The sequence below is a fragment of the Odontesthes bonariensis genome, chromosome 8 (assembly GCF_027942865.1).
Source record: "Odontesthes bonariensis isolate fOdoBon6 chromosome 8, fOdoBon6.hap1, whole genome shotgun sequence".
In the NCBI taxonomy this organism is placed as follows: domain Eukaryota; kingdom Metazoa; phylum Chordata; class Actinopteri; order Atheriniformes; family Atherinopsidae; genus Odontesthes; species Odontesthes bonariensis.
In genome coordinates, this window is record NC_134513.1 from 37295547 (window position 1) to 37314626 (window position 19080).

Genomic DNA, 19080 nt, shown 5'->3' on the forward strand with positions numbered 1-19080 from the left:
TCTATCCTGAGAGAAATCTATACAAGATGTATTTAGAAAAAGGGACGAAAATAATCAGACCTCTGTGGCAGCTGCAGGACTGAGAAAAAGCTGACCAATCCGAGATCAGCGTCCCGCTGATCTCGGATTGGTCGCCTACAAAAAACCAATCAGATGCCTCTGCTTTCTGCCTACGCCCCCCTCTGCCGGCTCCCTGCTCCATGTGCGCATGCGGTTCCACCGGCTTTGGATGAAGCACTGACGGAATGGGGAGGGGGGGGGTGGAGCTTAGAGGAGTGGACACTTTCGAATCTTGCTAGCTCTCTTGCTAGCTCTCTAGGATTACCTACCATAGCTTTAAGATAGATGAAAATAGAAAATATTTCAGAGAATATGTGGGACAGCCCATAAATAAAGAATTACAGTAGTCCAATCCTGAAGTAACAGATGCATGGAGCAGTTTTTCTGCATCACTCTGAGACAGGATGTTCCTGATTTTAACAATATTACGAAGGTGAAAGAAGGCAGTCCTAGAAACCTGTTTTATATGCGAGTCAAATGATAAATTCTGGTCAAAAATAACTCCAAGGTTCCTCACTGTAGAACTAGAAGCCAAGGAAATACCATCTAGAGTAACTATAGAACCAGACAGTTTCTCCTTGAAGCGCTCAGGTCCAAAGATAACGACTTCAGTTTGTCTGAGTTTAGAAGCAGACAGTTCTGAGTCATCCAGGTCTTTATGTCTGTAAGACATGCTTGTAGTCTGACCAACCTATTGGGTTCATCTGGTTTTATAGATAAGTACAGCTGAGTATCATCAGCAGAGATAGACGTCCTGATTCGACTGTTTCCTCCAGTGAACCTGAACTGAAAGATGATCGTGAATGTTTCCTGAAGCGGCTGAAGGTGACAGAAACAACCCAGAGTATGAACGCTTGGTCGGTTTGATCTGTGTTACTGCAGTAAACTAAAGCAGCTGTCAGACTGAAGGCGCCTTTAAGAGATGGATGAGGTGTCAGCAGACTGACGGAGCGCAGAGGGTTCCTGTCGGTGCCAAGCCCAGAGATGTCCACATCTGTGTGGGAGAGTTTCTGTTATCGCTCAAACTGCGCGCTTTCTGTCCAGCTGGGACTCTGCTGAGCAAACCTCAGATTTATCCCAGAAGATCCCCTAAAACAACGCTGCTCAGTTCAACAACCTTTATTCAAGCTTTGGTGTCTTTGAGGAGGAAGAAAAGAACGGGACGTGAACAGAGGGAATGATCAGACGCTGCTCTGCTTCTGTTTGGCCGACTGATTCTTTCCCACAGAGGGGACAGTTTCTGTCTTCGTCCTGGACGTTTAGTTGAGCTGAAACATGGAGAAAAGAAAGTCCAACAGCTTTCAGTCCTGAGGTTTCACGTGTCAGGACAGAATAGGTCTTAAACCTCAGTAAAACAACCTCGGACGAACAACAACACGTGACATATTCCACTGTGTCACCGTTTATTCAACAGTTTGTTTCTTCTGCACATTTCTGGGTTAGAGTTCGGAGAATGGAAACTTTTATGAATCGGTTCTGATTTATCAAACACGTTAATCACATCATCTATCAGTTGCTTCTGCTTCTGGAGAATAATCCAACACTTGGACATAAACTCCTACAGATGCCAGGTTCTGTTTGTCTCTTTCCACCAGATTTAGTGACCAAGAATCTGTTTAAAACAGCGCCACCTGCTGATCACAGGACACACAGTAGTTTATTCACCACAAAGCAGCTGATGGAGACGAATCTGCGTCAGCTGCTCCTCTTCATCCCTGTTCAGCAGTTCATCCTGAGCAGGTGGGCAGCAGCTGTGTAAACATGTGTTTGTGGCTAATTATCCTGATCAGAGCTCCACTTCAGAAACACCACAGCTATTTAAACACACACACACCTGGGAGCTATAAAGGACTGAAGTCCAAGCAACACACTTCAGAGGACATTATGCCCACTTACAGTGTCAAAGAAGCTGTTATGAGGCTGAAAAACCAGAATAAAACCATCAGAGACAAGGGTCAAACCTCAGGATTACCAACATCAGCTGATGGAAGATCATGAAGAAGCAAGAAAAAGGAAAAGATGAACCTGCATCAGAGTGATGGCAGGAATAAAGTGTGGAGACCAACAGGAAGAGCCCGAGATCCAAAGCATAGCAGCTCCTCTGTTAGGCACGGTGGTGGGGGTGTTATGGTGTGGGCATGTATGGCTGCCACAGGTACCAGCTCACTGATCTGAATTCTGAGCTGGATAGAAAAATCTGATCTGCTCCAGCTCCAGTAAATGCCTCCAAAGCTTCATCCTGATAACAAGATAAACAAGATAATGATCCCAAACATCCTGCTGAGCAGCAGCAGAGTTTCTCAGAGCTGAAACATGGCCGAGCCAGTCGGCTGATTCCCATCCAGCTGAGCAGGGCTTCTGTGTGCTGAAGGAGAGACTTAAAGGGACAAACAAAGTGCTAAAGATGGCTGCTTTAATGGAGCCACCATCACTCTGTCCCAAACATTATGGAGCCTGAACTGAAGGGCATTGTGGATAAAAAGTGTTGTAATTTCTAAATAAAAGTAGGAAAATTACTTTAAAGTTGAATGTGACTTTAATCACATCTGAATATTTTGAGTTAGGATTTTACTCTGAGAAGCAGAGAGGGGCTCAGAGAGAGATGGGACTCTGTCTCAAAGATTAAGGAGGGAGCTGTAGATTAAATTCCTGCAGGTTTAACATCAAACTAACATTAACTAACATTAAACTAACTACCTAATATTAACTAACATTAAACTAACAAACTAACTAACATTGACTAATATTAACTAACATAAAACGAACAAACTAATATTAACTAACATTAAACTAACATTAAACTAACAAACTAACTAACATTGACTAATATTAACTAACATAAAACGAACAAACTAATATTAACTAACATTAAACTAACATTAAACTAACTAACATTGACTAATATTAACTAACATTAAATGAACAAACTAATATTAACTAACATTAAACTAAAATTAAACTAACATTAACTGACATTAACTAACATTAAACTAATATTAACTAACATTAAACTAACATTAAACTAACATCAAACTAATATTAACTAACATCAAACTAAGATTAAACTAAGATTAAACTAACATTAACTGACATTAACTAACATTAAACTAACATTAAACTAATATTAACTAACATCAAACTAAAATTAAACTAACATTAAACTAACATTAAATAACATTAAACTAAAATTAAACTAATATTAACTAACATCAAACTAAAATTAAACTAAAATTAAACTAACATTAACTAAAATTAAACAAACTAACATTGACTAACATTAAACTAACATTAACTGACATTAACTGACATTAAACTAACTAACATTGACTAACATTAAACTAATATTAACTGATATTAACTGACATTAACTAACATTAAACTAACATTAACTAACATTAACTAACATTAAACTAATATGAACTAACATTAAATTAATATTAACTAACATCAAACTAAAATTAAACTAACAAACTAACATTAAACTAACTACCATTGACTAACATTAAACTAGCATTAAACAAACCTGAGTGAACGTTACTGTAACTAACATTAAAACTAACATTAAACTAACTAACATTGACTAACATTAAGCTAACATTAACTAACATTAACTAACATTAACTAACATTAACTAACATTAAACTATCATTAAATAATATTAAATTAACCTGAGTGAACGTTACTGTAACTAACATTAAACTTACATTAAACTAACCTGAGTGAACGTTACTGTAACTAACATTAAACTAACATTAACTAACATTAACTAACATTAAACTGACCTGAGTGAACGTTACTGTAACTAACATTAAACTAACATTAACTAACATTAACTAACATTAAACTGACCTGAGTGAACGTTACTGTAACTAACATTAAACTAACATTAACTAACATTAAACTGACCTGAGTGAACGTTACTGTAACTAACATTAAACTAACATTAACTAACATTAAACTGACCTGAGTGAACGTTACTGTAACTAACATTAAACTAACATTAACTAACATTAACTAACCTGATTGAACGTTACTGTAACTAACATTAAACTAACATTTACTAACATTAACTAACATTAAACTAACCTGAGTGAATGTTACTGTAACTAATATTAAACTAACATTAAACTAACATTAAACTAACCTGAGTGAACGTTACTGTAACTAAATTAAACTAACATTAACTAACATTAAACTAACCTGAGTGAAAGTTACTGTAACTAACATTAAACTAACATTAAACTAACATTAAACTAACCTGAGTGAACGTTACTGTAACTAACATTAAACTAACATTAGGTTATTCCTAGAGCATGGCGTAGGGCAGGAGGCGTTCTTATTCCAAAGGAGAAAGAGTCCTCGGACCTGAGTCAGTTCCGGATGATCTCTCTCCTAAATGTAGAGGGGAAGATTTTCTTTAGTTTGGTTGCACAGAGATTAGCTAGTTATTTAGAAAAGAATAGCTTAATAGATACTACTGTGCAGAAGGCAGGAATACCAGGTTTCGCAGGGTGTTTAGAGCACACTAGCATGATTTGGCATCAGATTCAGACAGCCAAGATTGAGAAAAAAGACTTGCATGTTATATTTCTAGATCTAGCAAATGCATTTGGTTCAGTGCCACATAGCCTTATTTGGGAAGCATTTGAGTATTTTAGAGTGCCTGTAGTAGTTGTTAACTTAATAAGAGCATATTTTCAAGATATTAGACTGTGCCTAAGTACAGCAGGTTTCACAACAGGTTGGCAGAGGCTAGAAATAGGCATTATGGCAGGGTGTACAATTTCTCCATTAGCATTTACAATGGCCATGGAGATAATTATTAGAGCTTCCAAGTGGGTTGTAGGAGGAGAGAGACGTCAGGATGGCATGCGCCTTACGCCAATTAGAGCATACATGGATGATATGACGTTAGTGACTACAACAGTACCATGTATGAAGAGAATACTTGAGAGACTTGATAAAAATCTAAAGTGGGCTGGGATGAAAATCAAACCTACTAAGTCTAGAAGTATCTCAATAAGTAGAGGGAAATTAAGTGATAGAAAGTTTGTAATAGATGAAGAAAGCATTCCAATAATTAGGGAAAAGGCAGTAAAGAGTTTAGGTAGGTGGTACCAGGCAGACATGAATGATGGAAAGCAGTCAGTGCAGTTTCGTGAAGATGTTGTTGAGGGACTGGATAGAATAGATAAATCAGAGCTTCCAGGAAAGTTGAAGCTGTGGTGTCTGCAGTTTGGATTGTTTCCTAGGTTGATGTGGCCACTGTCTGTGTATGAGATTCCATTATCTGTTGTAGAAAAAATGGAAAGATTAGTTAGCTTTTATATTAGGAAGTGGCTAGGTGTTCCTAGATGTTTAAGTACTGTGGCACTGTATGGGAAAGGCATACTCCAGCTCCCAGTATCTAGTCTAGTAGAGGAGTTTAAATGTACTAAAGTTAGGACAGAGCTCCTGTTAGCTGGGAGTAAAGATGTGGTAGTTAGTAAGGTGGTTCCAAACCCAACCAAGGGGAGGAAATGGAAACCAAGATTGGCAGTTCAGGAGGCAGAAGCAACTCTTAGACATACAGAGATTGTGGGTAATGTGCAAATAGGGCGGGGAGGCTTGGGGCTTGGCCCAGGCAAACCAGTGTGGAGTAGAGCAGGTCCCAAGGAGAAGAGAAAGCTAGTTGTTGAGCAGATTCGTAGACAGGAGGAAATGTTAAGGGGTGCAAAGGCAGTGGCTCAGGCTAAGCAGGGACGATGGGTGAATTGGGAAGGTGTAGAAAAGAAAAAGCTTAGTTGGAAAGAACTGTGGAGTATGGAGGAAAGGAGTGTTAGATTTTTGATAGGGGCAACATATGATGTATTGCCAACTCCCCAGAACCTAAAACTCTGGGTAAATGGAGACCCGTTATGTTCGTTATGTTCAGGTACTGCAACTCTAAAGCATATTTTGTCAGGTTGTAAGGTTAGTCTGTCACAAGGCCGGTATACATGGCGACATGACCAAGTATTAAGAAGTTTAGCTGCAGGTATTGAAGATAAACGAAGGCAGGTAAACTTAGGAGGGTCCAAGGTACAGAGAGTTGCAATTCAGTTTGTTCAAGAGGGGGAGAAAGTTAAAAAGACGATAAGGAGGCACGGTAGCTTGGAGGATGCTTGTGATTGGGAGATGCAGGTAGATTTAGGAAATAAGCTTGTTGTTCCCCAGGAAATAGCCTCTACAAACCTAAGGCCTGATATAGTCTTGTGGTCTAGGAGTAGAATGAGAGTCTATTTCATAGAGCTGACTGTTCCTTGGGAGGAATTAGTAGCGGAAGCATATGAAAGGAAAAAGCTTAGATATGTGGAGTTGGGGGCAGAAGCAGAGCAGCGAGGATGGAAGGTTAGAATCTGTCCAGTGGAAGTAGGATGTAGAGGATTTGTTGCAAAGTCTGTTGTCTCATTGCTGAGGGAGCTGGGTGTAAGTGGACAGAGTGTGAGAAAAATAGTGAAGGAGGTTTCAGATAAAGCAGTAAAATCCAGCCAGTGGATTTGGATTAGAAGATGCAATAGCGACTGGGGGCCCAGCAGGGGGGGCACTTAGGGTAAACAGACTTTTGAAAAAGCAAAGAAGAAGTTCAAGCTATTTAAGTGGAGGGTTTGGCACATGTGATCCTTTTGAAACCAGGCGGCCATTTTGGGTGAGTTGGCTTGGAGTGAGTTGTATGGATTTGTTTTTGCTGGCATTGTTAGTGATTATAGGATTGTTTAGGTGAGTTTGTCTGCTGAATCTGCTAGTGTGTCTTGTCCTTCCTCCACCTCTGGCACCCTCTATATTTTCATTACCCCTACCCGAACCAGGGTTTGAATCCCAGTCCTGCTTTTCTTACCTCTTTTATTTCTTCCCCTACCCGAACCAGGGTTTGCATCCCCACCCCGCTGTGACTGGTGTGCAGTTGGTGAGAGTGAGTTGTATGGCTTTGTTTTTGCTGGTATTTTAGTGATTATAGGACTATTTAGGTGAGTTTGTCTGCTGAATCTGCTAGTGTGTCTTGTCCTGCCTCCACCTCTGGCACCCTCTATATTTTCATTACCCCTACCCGAACCAGGGTTTGAATCCCATTCCTGCTTTTCTTACCTCTTTTATTTCTTCCCCTACCCGAACCAGGGTTTGCATCCCCACCCCGCTGTGACTGGTGTGCAGTTGGTGAGAGGCTGAGGTAGATTATGGTTGTTGTGGTGTGAGGGGCAGTGTTGGCTGGCATTAGGGGGGTGACTCTGGGACGCCAGTGGTCATTGTCTAGCCTCCTGGAGGTGTCGTGGGCCCAACTAGACGAAACACTGATGAAAGGAGGTTCCCACCTGATGACCCCAATGATATGTTGGTCAGCACTGCTCATTGATCTATATAATACGGAGTGTAGGGAATTATTCACTGAGTCTGGTCCTTTATTTTATTTATTTTATTTTTTATTTTCTTTAGCACAAGTTTCTTGTGTTTATATTGAATTAACTAACATTAACTAACATTAAACTAACCTGAGTGAACGTTACTGTAACTAACATTAAACTAACATTAAACTAACCTGAGTGAACGTTACTGTAACTAACATTAAACTAACATTAACTAACATTAACTAACATTAAACTAACCTGAGTGAACGTTACTGTAACTAACATTAAACTAACATTAACTAACATTAAACTGACCTGAGTGAACGTTCCTGTAACTAACATTAAACTAACCCGAGTGAACGTTACTGTAACTAACATTAAACTAACATTAACTAACGTTAAATGACTTGAGTGAACGTTACTGTAACTAACATTAAACTAACATTAACTAACATTAAACTGACTTGCGTGAACGTTACTGTAACTAACATTAAACTTATATTAACTAACATTAAACTAACCTGAGTGAACGTTACTGTAACTAACATTAAACTAACATTAAACTTACATTAACTAACATTAAACTGACTTGAGTGAACGTTACTGTAACTAACATTAAACTAACATTAACTAACATTAAACTGACTTGAGTGAACGTTACTGTAACTAACATTAAACTAACATTAACTAACATTAAACTGACCTGAGTGAAAGTTACTGTAACTAACATTAAACTAACATTAACTAACATTAAACTGACCTGAGTGAACGTTACTGCAACTAACATTAAACTAACATTAACTAACATTAAACTAACATTAAACTAACCTGAGTGAACGTTACTGTAACTAACATTAAACTAACATTAACTAACATTAACTAACATTAAACTAACCTCAGTGAACGTTACTGTAACTAACATTAAACTAACATTAACTAACATTAAACTGACCTGAGTGAACGTTCCTGTAACTAACATTAAACTAACCCGAGTGAACGTTACTGTAACTAACATTAAACTAACATTAACTAACGTTAAATGACTTGAGTGAACGTTACTGTAACTAACATTAAACTAACATTAACTAACATTAAACTGACTTGCGTGAACGTTACTGTAACTAACATTAAACTTATATTAACTAACATTAAACTAACCTGAGTGAACGTTACTGTAACTAACATTAAACTAACATTAAACTTACATTAACTAACATTAAACTGACTTGAGTGAACGTTACTGTAACTAACATTAAACTAACATTAACTAACATTAAACTGACTTGAGTGAACGTTACTGTAACTAACATTAAACTAACATTAACTAACATTAAACTGACCTGAGTGAAAGTTACTGTAACTAACATTAAACTAACATTAACTAACATTAAACTGACCTGAGTGAACGTTACTGCAACTAACATTAAACTAACATTAACTAACATTAAACTAACCTGAGTGAACGTTACTGTAACTAACATTAACTAACCTGAGTGAACGTTACTGTAACTAACATTAACTAACATTAAATAACATTAAACTAACATTAACTAACATTAAACTAACATTAAAACTAACATTAAACTGACCAGAGTGAACGTTACTGTAACTAACATTAAACTAACATTAACTAACATTAAACTAACATTAACTAACATTAAACTAACCTGAGTGAACATTACTGTAACTAACATTAAACTAACATAAAACTAACATTAAACTAACATTAACTAACATTAAACTGACCTGAGTCAACGTTACTGTAACTAACATTAAACTAACATTAACTAACATTAAATAACATTAAACAAACATTAACTAACATTAAACTGACCTGAGTGAACGTTACTGTAACTAACATTAAACTAACATTAACTAACATTAAACTAACCTGAGTGAACGTTACTGTAACTAACATTAACTAACATTAACTAACATTAAACTGACCTGAGTGAACGTTACTGTAACTAACATTAAACTAACATTAAACTAACCTGAGTGAACGTTACTGTAACTAACATTAAACTAACATTAACTAACATTAAACTGACTTGCGTGAACGTTACTGTAACTAACATTAAACTTATATTAACTAACATTAAACTAACCTCAGTGAACGTTACTGTAACTAACATTAAACTAACATTAAACTTACATTAACTAACATTAAACTGACTTGAGTGAACGTTACTGTAACTAACATTAAACTAACATTAACTAACATTAAACTGACCTGAGTGAACGTTACTGCAACTAACATTAAACTAACATTAACTAACATTAAACTAACCTGAGTGAACGTTACTGTAACTAACATTAACTAACCTGAGTGAACGTTACTGTAACTAACATTAACTAACATTAAATAACATTAAACTAACATTAACTAACATTAAACTAACATTAAAACTAACATTAAACTAACATTAAACTTACATTAACTAACATTAAACTGACCTGAGTGAAAGTTACTGTAACTAACATTAAACTAACATTAACTAACATTAAACTGACCTGAGTGAACGTTACTGCAACTAACATTAAACTAACATTAAACTAACCTGAGTGAACGTTACTGTAACTAACATTAACTAACCTGAGTGAACGTTACTGTAACTAACATTAACTAACATTAAATAACATTAAACTAACATTAACTAACATTAACTAACATTAAACTAACATTAAAACTAACATTAAACTGACCAGAGTGAACGTTACTGTAACTAACATTAAACTAACATTAACTAACATTAAACTAACCTGAGTGAACATTACTGTAACTAACATTAAACTAACATAAAACTAACATTAAACTAACATTAACTAACATTAAACTGACCTGAGTCAACGTTACTGTAACTAACATTAACTAACATTAAATAACATTAAACAAACATTAACTAACATTAAACTGACCTGAGTGAACGTTACTGTAACTAACATTAAACTAACATTAAACTAACATTAACTAACATTAAACTAACCTGAGTGAACGTTACTGTAACTAACATTAACTAACATTAACTAACATTAACTAACATTAAACTGACCTGAGTGAACGTTACTGTAACTAACATTAAACTAACATTAAACTGACATTAAACTAACATTAACTAACATTAAACTGACCTGAGTGAACGTTACTGTAACTAACATTAAACTAACATTAACTAACATTAACTAACATTAAACTGACCTGAGTGAACGTTACTGTAACTAACATTAAACTAACATTAACTAACATTAACTAACATTAAACTGACCTGAGTGAACGTTACTGTAACTAACATTAAACTAACATTAACTAACATTAAACTAACCTGAGTGAACGTTACTGTAACTAACATTAAACTAACATTAACTAACATTAAACTATCATTAACTAACATTAACTAACATTAACTAACATTAAACTAACATTAACTAACATTAACTAACATTAAACTGACCTGAGTGAACGTTACTGTAACTAACATTAAACTAACATTAAACTAACCTGAGTGAACGTTACTGTAACTAACATTAAACTAACATTAACTAACATTAAACTAACCTGAGTGAACGTTACTGTAACTAACATTAAACTAACATTAACTAACATTAAACTATCATTAACTAACATTAACTAACATTAAACTAACATTAACTAACATTAAACTAACCTGAATGAACGTTACTGTAACTAACATTAAACTAACATTAACTAACATTAACTAACATTAAACTAACCTAAGTGAATGTTACTGTAACTAACATTAAACTAACATTAACTAACATTAAACTAACCTAAGTGAATGTTACTGTAACTAACATTAAACTAACATTAACTAACATTAAACTGACCTGAGTGAACGTTACTGTAACTAACATTAAACTAACATTAACTAACATTAAACTAACCTGAGTGAATGTTACTGTAACTAACATTAACTAACATTAACTAACATTAAACTAACCTGAGTGAATGTTACTGTAACTGCCAGAACAGTGAACTAAACCAAACAAACTGAATCAATCATAAATATCCCAGATAAACACACAACAAACACAGTAAACAAAGAAATCAATAACTGATGAGTTCAGATGATTATCAGGTGGTTGTCACTGTGAACGTGTCTGCTGATACACTCGATCTGGTCACCATAGGGTTAAGGTAATCCGGCTGCTGCTCACAGCAACTGTGACAACAGCTGACACACACACATCATGTCATGTGGTCTGTCTCAGATGGGGGGGGGGGCACAGTAAACCGACTCTTTGTTGTTTGGAGTCAAACTGAACGTTAAAGTGTGACAGTCAGCAGATCTCACACACACTCGGGGATGTCCGGGCTTTAATAACACAGTCAGACTTCCATTCAGAACTCCATAGAAAAAACTGCAGATTTTAGAGTCTGACGTTAAAGTCAAGGTCAACCGTAGGAGCTGGTGAAGCTCGTTGGAGACAAACTCACCTGGAAGCTGTTGGACAGAAAGCTGCAGCCGCCTTTCAGTCTGTCCACAAACACATCCTGTCAAATCTGATCCTGATTTAATAAACTCATCAGTTTCAGTCCAACAAGGGGCCAAGACACAAGTGTTGGCTTGTTTGTCAGTAAGACTCCTGAAAATCTACCAGGCTGAGACTAAAAACAAAGAGAATCACCATAAATCTACCTGAAGCTGTGGTTTGTTGAAACCTTGCATCAAATATCTGCAGGTCAGCATCCAGAGTTTCTTCCAGATAAACTGAAACAGTAAAATTGCTCTCACCTTAAATCTAAACCTAAAGGCATCATAGAAACAACAAACCCAACAGAACAGAGTTTCCACGCTCGGACAGTAACATGACGTCACTGAGCGTGAGATTTCATCAGCTGAATGAAGAGCTTTGTGTTACAGCTGTGAAACAACTGGACTGACACATGGATCAGGAAACGTCAGTCCTGGTATAATTCACAGCTGCGCGCTTTAAAGCAGAAAGCTGGAGAGACAGTGGCGTTCCTCTAATTTAGAAGAGTCTCAGTTAGTCTGGAAAGATAGTTTAACAATGTATAAGAAAGCCCTTCGTAAAGCTAGAACTGCTTATTATTCATCATTGATAGAAGAGAATAAGAATAATCCCAGGTTTCTTTTCAGCACTGTAGCCAGTCTGACTAAGAGTCCGAGCTCTGCTGAGCCAGTTATTCCTTTAACTCTCAGCAGTGATGATTTCATGAGCTTCTTCATCAATAAAATTGTTTCTATTAGAGAGAAGATTGATGGAGTCCTTCCCACTATTATCAGTGATGTATCATCAAGTACAGCAGCTTTAGAAGTATCTTTAGAACCTGATTTCGGCTAAACTTTGTGATCATTTACACTCCGTTGTCCTTTGATGGGCCCATTACAATGAAAACAAACTAAACGAATGAATGAATCAAATTAAATAAAACATCTGCTGTCTGCATCTTCTTCAGTCTTGGTCACATTAAACATCAGAAAAGCTTCTTTTGGAACATTTCAGCTCATTTATGTGCTCTTTGAAACTGCTGATGAGCCTTTGTTGATCACAGCAAAGCTAGAAGTCAAACCTGGAGGCCCTCATGATACTTTTCCCACTTTGTACAATGAAAATAAGGTAATATTTTTTAACTTTTAACTTGCCAATTCTGAGGTTGATCGAATGCAGCATGAGAGGCTTAGGGTTAGGTGGGCTGAACCATTCAGAGAATGGGGAGGGGGGTCCATAAGGCTTTGTTCCATCTGTTTTTACACAGAAACTTTCATTGTTCGAGGAGTAAATATATTATAATAAGAATGAAAACTCTATTGATCTAAAGTTTGCATGTCTGCAGTTGTTCAAAGTGCTCACGTCGGCTGTCGGTCATCTGAACCGACGCGGCAGGAGCAGCACAGGTGTGTTAATGAAGCCGGAATGCCTCCGAGTGGAGCCCGGCTGTTGTTCACGCTGCCAGGAGTCGAGTCAACGAGCAGGAAGTCTGGCCTGAGCACGGCAGGAGGTCAGAACCAAGTCAAACAGGAAACCCCGGAGACCAGCAGGTACGACTTTAACCCGACTCATCCATTCCTGCCTGCTCCCATGATGCATCTGCTCAGCAGCTGTCTCTGAAGTCCCAGCTCCAGTCTGCAGGGCTGCAGCCGGCTGCAGCTAATGCTAATGCTAACACGTTCAGCCTTATTTACACTTTCATCACCCAGCAGCGAAAGAGTGACTTCATCCTCCTCCAAGGTGCTCTGTGAGCTTCCATCAATCAGATAAACTGTGAAAGATCTTTTAAATGTCTCATTCAGTTCAAACAATGTCAGTGTTTCAGTGAAAGAAAGGCTGAAAATCCTCTGAATTCAGAAATAAATCTCTTTTCCAGCCATGTGTCGGTCTGTTAAAGAGCTCCAACAAAGCTGAGAACCAAGTCACACAGAAAACAGGAAACCCGACCCCTCCTCTCCGGCAGACCAGCGTCTCCGTGTTAACCCTCCCTGATGGTGACCTCTGACCTGCTGCCCCCGGCACACCTGCCGGTGTTTCAGCTTATCAGAATAAAACATGAAGAGCTGGACGGGACCCTTAATGTTTCCTGGAAGAGACTCGGACAGCATTGTTGGAGAGATGGCTGCTTTGGATGTGTGTGTGTGTGTGTGTGTGTGTGTGTGTGTGTGTGTGTGAGGTTCATCACATCCAGGACGGGGAAACGAGTCGGATCCAGAGCTGCAAACTAACCGGCTGCACCGAACACCAACAGGCAGACATTTAACAGGAAGTTAAAATGAGACGCAGCAGCCCTCTGACACACAGCTCTGAAATAACAAGTGTGTAGTGAGTTACTATGCAAGGGGGGGGGGGGGTCCTGGCTTCAGCTGAACATTCCTGGGTGCTGACTGCTGCAACACATGGTAACCATTACGCTGACGGAGAAACGTACAGATAGAATTAGAAAATACTTGAATGGAGTTTGGTTATTCAAACGGAGAGAGCTCGGAAAAGCTGAGCCGTTCCCGACATGTTAGAGGGAAGAATTCAGGTCACAGTCCCATCAGGAAGACCACAAGAGCCAAAACATTTACAGTTTCAACTCTGACGACTTCAAGGAACCGACTCCAAACAGTCCTGAAACAGTCCAGGAGAACCCCGAGAACACAAGTGAAGGAAAGAGGAAATGTAACCAGAAGCAAGTTCAGAGACTAACAAGGACGCAAAAGCTGATGCAAAGGAATCCAAAACTGATTGGAAACCAGAAAAAAGGACCCAGAAACATTCAAGAGGAAACCCAGAAACTAACGGGAAGAAATCCAGAAACAATCCAAGAATTACCAAGAAGAAAATGCAGAAACAAGTGATCAACGCTGCTGAAAGTGAAGCAAAGGACTCCTAAACGACCCAGAAACAAACTACAAGCAGTCCAGAAACATTCAAGAGAAAACCCAGACACTAAAAAACATTCCAGAAATGATAAACTTATCTGGAAAGCAACAAGAATCCAGACAGAAATCAACTAAAAACAACTCATAAGCCTTGTTCCCACTATGCAGTCCGGTACGGGTCGGGTCAGAACGGTTCTCTTATTTCAGTGTTTACACTACCCCGTTACCATGGAACCCGTTACCATGTCTGTAACCCTTCTGCTTGGGGTACCCAGCACACAGGACCGGTTCCAGGCTCTGCTCTCCGGTGTTGGTGAGGAGGCTGTGCAGCGGGAGCTCGATGGCGCTGGGCCAAACCAAAAAGTTTTCCAGCTGATTGCAGCAGAAATGTCAGAGAGTGGTTTCAACCGGTGGTTTTAATAAGAAGCTTGGAGGTGGTTCCACATTATGGATGTTATTTGTTATTTACGATTCGGCACACACTCCGCCCACCCCTGAGGGTCCCCTTTGTACAGTGGGAACGCAAAGCTGACCCCAAAGCGACCCGTACCGTACTGCATAGTGGAAACGCAGCTTAAGAAAAACCAGGAAGGAACCATCAAACCAGCAAAATCCAGGAACTAAATCATGTAAAATGCAGAAAGTAATGAGAACACTGAAACCTGTCCAGGTGTACCCTGCCTGTCGCCCAGTGGCCCCTGGGATAGGCTCCGGGCTCCGGGCTCCGGGCCCCTGGGATAGGCTCCGGGCCCCTGGGATAGGCTCCGGGCCCCTGGGGATAGGCTCCTAACTGAAATCTGTGGACAGAGCAACTTTGTTCTGTTAGAAATGAAGTTGGGAACATTTGCTCCGAGCTGTTCGGTGTTAAAGCCTCACGGTGTAATAACGGCTCAGTTTGCTGAAGCGGCTGGTTTTATTGGGGGTCAGCGGGGCCCACAGCAGATTCCTGCCCCGGGCCCTGAGCAGGTAAGAGGGGCCGTGCTCGTCCTGGTTTCTCCTGGGAGTCTATTTTCAGCAGAGATCAGCTGTCCTGCCATCAATCATCTCATACCCCCCCAAACCAGACACTTCCCCCTCCGGGCCCCACAGACCCCCGCCACCCCCCCCCCCCCCCAGCTGCAGATACACAACAGCAGCTCACACTTGGCTGATCTGGAATGTAAGAAATAAAAGCAGCTCGCCGGCGTCCTGCCACATCTCACCAAGGACCTGTGAGCCGTTTTATTTCCCCCTGAAAGAATCTCAGCTGGAGCCTCCAGGAGAGGAACATGACCATCCGATCTCTTCAGACACCTGCCACCTTGTTCTGAACCTTTGGAACAACCCAAAGAAACTCTGGAACTGAATCCTTGGAGGCCTTTCATCTAGACCTTGAGATCGGCCACATGAAGGACCTCCTACTATACAAACCCTACTGACAACTTCTCAGGACCTTTAAGGTCTTTAAGGACCTTTCGAACCCCTTTAGCTTCTTTACAACCACTGGAACCTCAACGGATACTTTTAAACCTTCTGGAACTTTTTAATTATTCCTGACAGGACATCTAAAGGCTCCTTTAAGACAACTTTTACATGTTCAAGACCTCTGAACCCTCTAAAAGAACACAAGTTCCCTCCTTTACAACACCTGAAATATCTCAGAAGGCTTTTTAATCTTTGTAGGAACCTGTGAAACTTTCCAAGACTCCTTTAATCCTCCTGATGGAACTCTGGAAGTAAATTCCTGAAAAACTTAATGACATCATAGTAAAACCTCCTCAAAGACCTTTAATAATTCCTCAACAATGTTTACGGCTCTCAGAAGATGTCCCCAAAGACTTCTAAATCCTCCCGACTTCATCCAGGGCTGCTCAGAATTCTCCATAATCCCAATCTTATCAGGTACCCTTAAAATCCAGCTTGGGAACCTCTGGAGCATTTTGAAGCGCTCATAAATTCTTTCTGACACCTCCAGCTGCCTCAGAAACCCAAAGAAAAGACCCATCTTCCATGATCTCTCTGGACCTAAAACACCCCGCAGACCTTTCCATGACCCCGGGATCAGGGACCCTCAGGGACCCTGGGACACCACAGCATCTGCACACGGTTGCTCATCTTCTCCCGGGGATAGATACTCTGCTGCTGATTCACATTGTTTCTACAAACTCTTCAAATATCTGTTTTCCTGGAAAACAACCCGCTAAATATCCTGAAAATTAACGCAATCGTCATGACACGCGCTTAAACAACCTGTCAGCAGGGTCACGCGCGGCTGTTAACCTCAGCGGCTCCCGCGCACCTGTGGCCCGCACCTGTGGCCCGCACCTGTGGCCCGCACCTGTGGCCCGCACCTGTGGCCCGCACCTGTGGCCCGCACCTGTGGCCCGCACCTGTCACGTGCCGGTCACAGACACATTAAACACGCGGAGGATCGTCTTTTACGCGCTCTGTCTCGTAACTTCTGCCGTGCGTTAAGACCGGCCGCGTGCGTGTTCGCGCCTCTTACCGATGGACACCAGCTTGATGTGCTCCCTCTCCAGGAACTCCAGCGCCACGGACACGTTCTCTAGCTTCATCTGCCGGAAGTTGGGCCTGGAGTGGTACTTTCTGTACATCTTCTTCTGGCTCAGCACCTCCAGCAGCCCGATCAGCTTCAGCCCGTCGCTCAGGTCCTTCTGCAGGTCGTTGATGCGCTTGTTGACCACCTTCAGGTGCTCGTTGCACCACCTGGTGAAGGTGTTCTGCTGGATCTTCTTCCAGGGCGCGTCCTCGGCCAGGTCCTTCTCGGTGGCCGGCATCTCCTCCTCCTCCTCGCCCAGGTCCGCGGTGCTGTGGTAGAACTGCGGCAGCTGCTGCGGCTCCAAGTAGCCGCTGTTGCTCATCATGGTGCTCCCCTCTTATAGCGCAAAGCGGTGGGAAGAGAAGGAAGAGCAAGAAGTGGAGCTGCAGGGGCAGTACCAAGCCTGCTGGGAGGGACGCACCTCACTGGAGTTTGCGTAAAGGGTGAGAGCGCGCGCCGCGCTGCGCCCCGCCAGCGGATCCACAGTCAGTTAATCCAGCCCGCGGGGTGACTCGTGCACTCCTGCGGGGTCACAGCACAGAGAAGTGGAGGTAGAGGGCGGAAAGTGAAGAAGAGGAGCTTGTGTTCTTCCTCCGGACTGAGGCGGTCTTTGGTCCGAGAGTGACGCGCAGACTGCGGCGCGGCGGCCTGGAGAGAGCAGGGACTGAGGCTGGAGGGGGGAGGGGAGGGGGGTTAAAAGGCTCCCGGAATGCCCCCACCATGATCATATTCATCTGCGGGTCGGGCAGAATCCCACCGAGATATGGGGGCCGCGGCTGATTGGTCCGCGGCGGGACGGGAGGGCGGGGACAGTCCTGCCCCCCTCCTCCAGGACACCCCCCAGGAGCAGGGCCGGGGCTCCGCGGACACGGTGACACCTCCGGGTATTTATAGAGACACCAAAGGGGGGGGAGAGGCTCCGGGGGGGCCGCTTGTAAAAAGCTTCTCGTTAACCGCAGAAAGCGTGTCGTCATCTGCCAGCAGCCAATCAGATCACTGTCAAATGTCCAGATTAATGTCCCCGCCACTGTCAACAGTGATGACGTGAAGCAGAAAGCATGAAGACCCCCGGTCACTTCAGAGGGAGTCAGGTTTTAGAAAGAAGCGCAGATCCTTCAGTTAGAGACAGAACAACAAGTGTTTGGGGACTGTGGTTATCTCCCAGGCCTGCCTCTAAAATACCAAAATTAGGGTTGGAGCTCACAGATCCACTTATTTCTTCCCACAAACTCCAGTGCGCAGCAGCACCGCCCCCTGCTGTTGGTTTCCATGTCAAACAAGTGGTTATTACAGTTTTTTTCCATCGCTAACAAGCGCTTACCCATACTTCAGATGCTTTTTCTAAACTCTTAACACAGACTCACACCTACAATACACAATTGGCCAAATGGATAATTTTCTTCTCAAAAACACATTTTGTTAAATATAAAATAAATCTTCATTTCAAAATAGAACACATCTTTCTCTGCACACATTAAAGGGGAACTGCGGTATTTTCAACATTAAGCCTCTTTTCTGAGTCGTCTGCAATGTTTTAGAACCCCCCTCACCGCTTTTTTGATGTTTACTGCTGTCTCCGGTATTTGCCTAATTTTGATTCTTCTCAACCTGCTTCAGAATGCCAAGTCATGTGCATGTCCAAAAAGGTCCGTAAAAGCACAATAAACGTCCGTTTTCTAAATCATCAACTCACCGGAGTGGTTACTGGTGTGCACTGGTAATCCATATCAAATTTCGTGGCGAAAAGTTGCTTCCGTCGTGTTTTATTTGACATTTT

The 19080-nt window shown here is 40.9% G+C and overlaps 1 protein-coding gene across 8 annotated transcripts in view; it reads right to left on the reverse strand.

Moving 5' to 3' along the window:
• Positions 1-18104, reverse strand: part of LOC142385656 (filamin-C-like) — a 76477-nt gene extending 58373 nt beyond the window's left edge. For 3 of the 8 annotated variants that reach the window (XM_075472365.1, XM_075472362.1, XM_075472361.1), the window contains exon 1: positions 17250-18102. In XM_075472365.1, coding sequence (XP_075328480.1) covers positions 17250-17628 — 379 coding nt within the window. In that variant the 5' untranslated portion in view covers positions 17629-18102. Of the gene's footprint in view, positions 1-17249 lie in introns of all 8 variants that reach the window. The other 5 variants (XM_075472363.1, XM_075472360.1, XM_075472367.1 and 2 more) reach the window with 3 other exon arrangements.
• Positions 18105-19080: the final 976 nt, after the last annotated feature.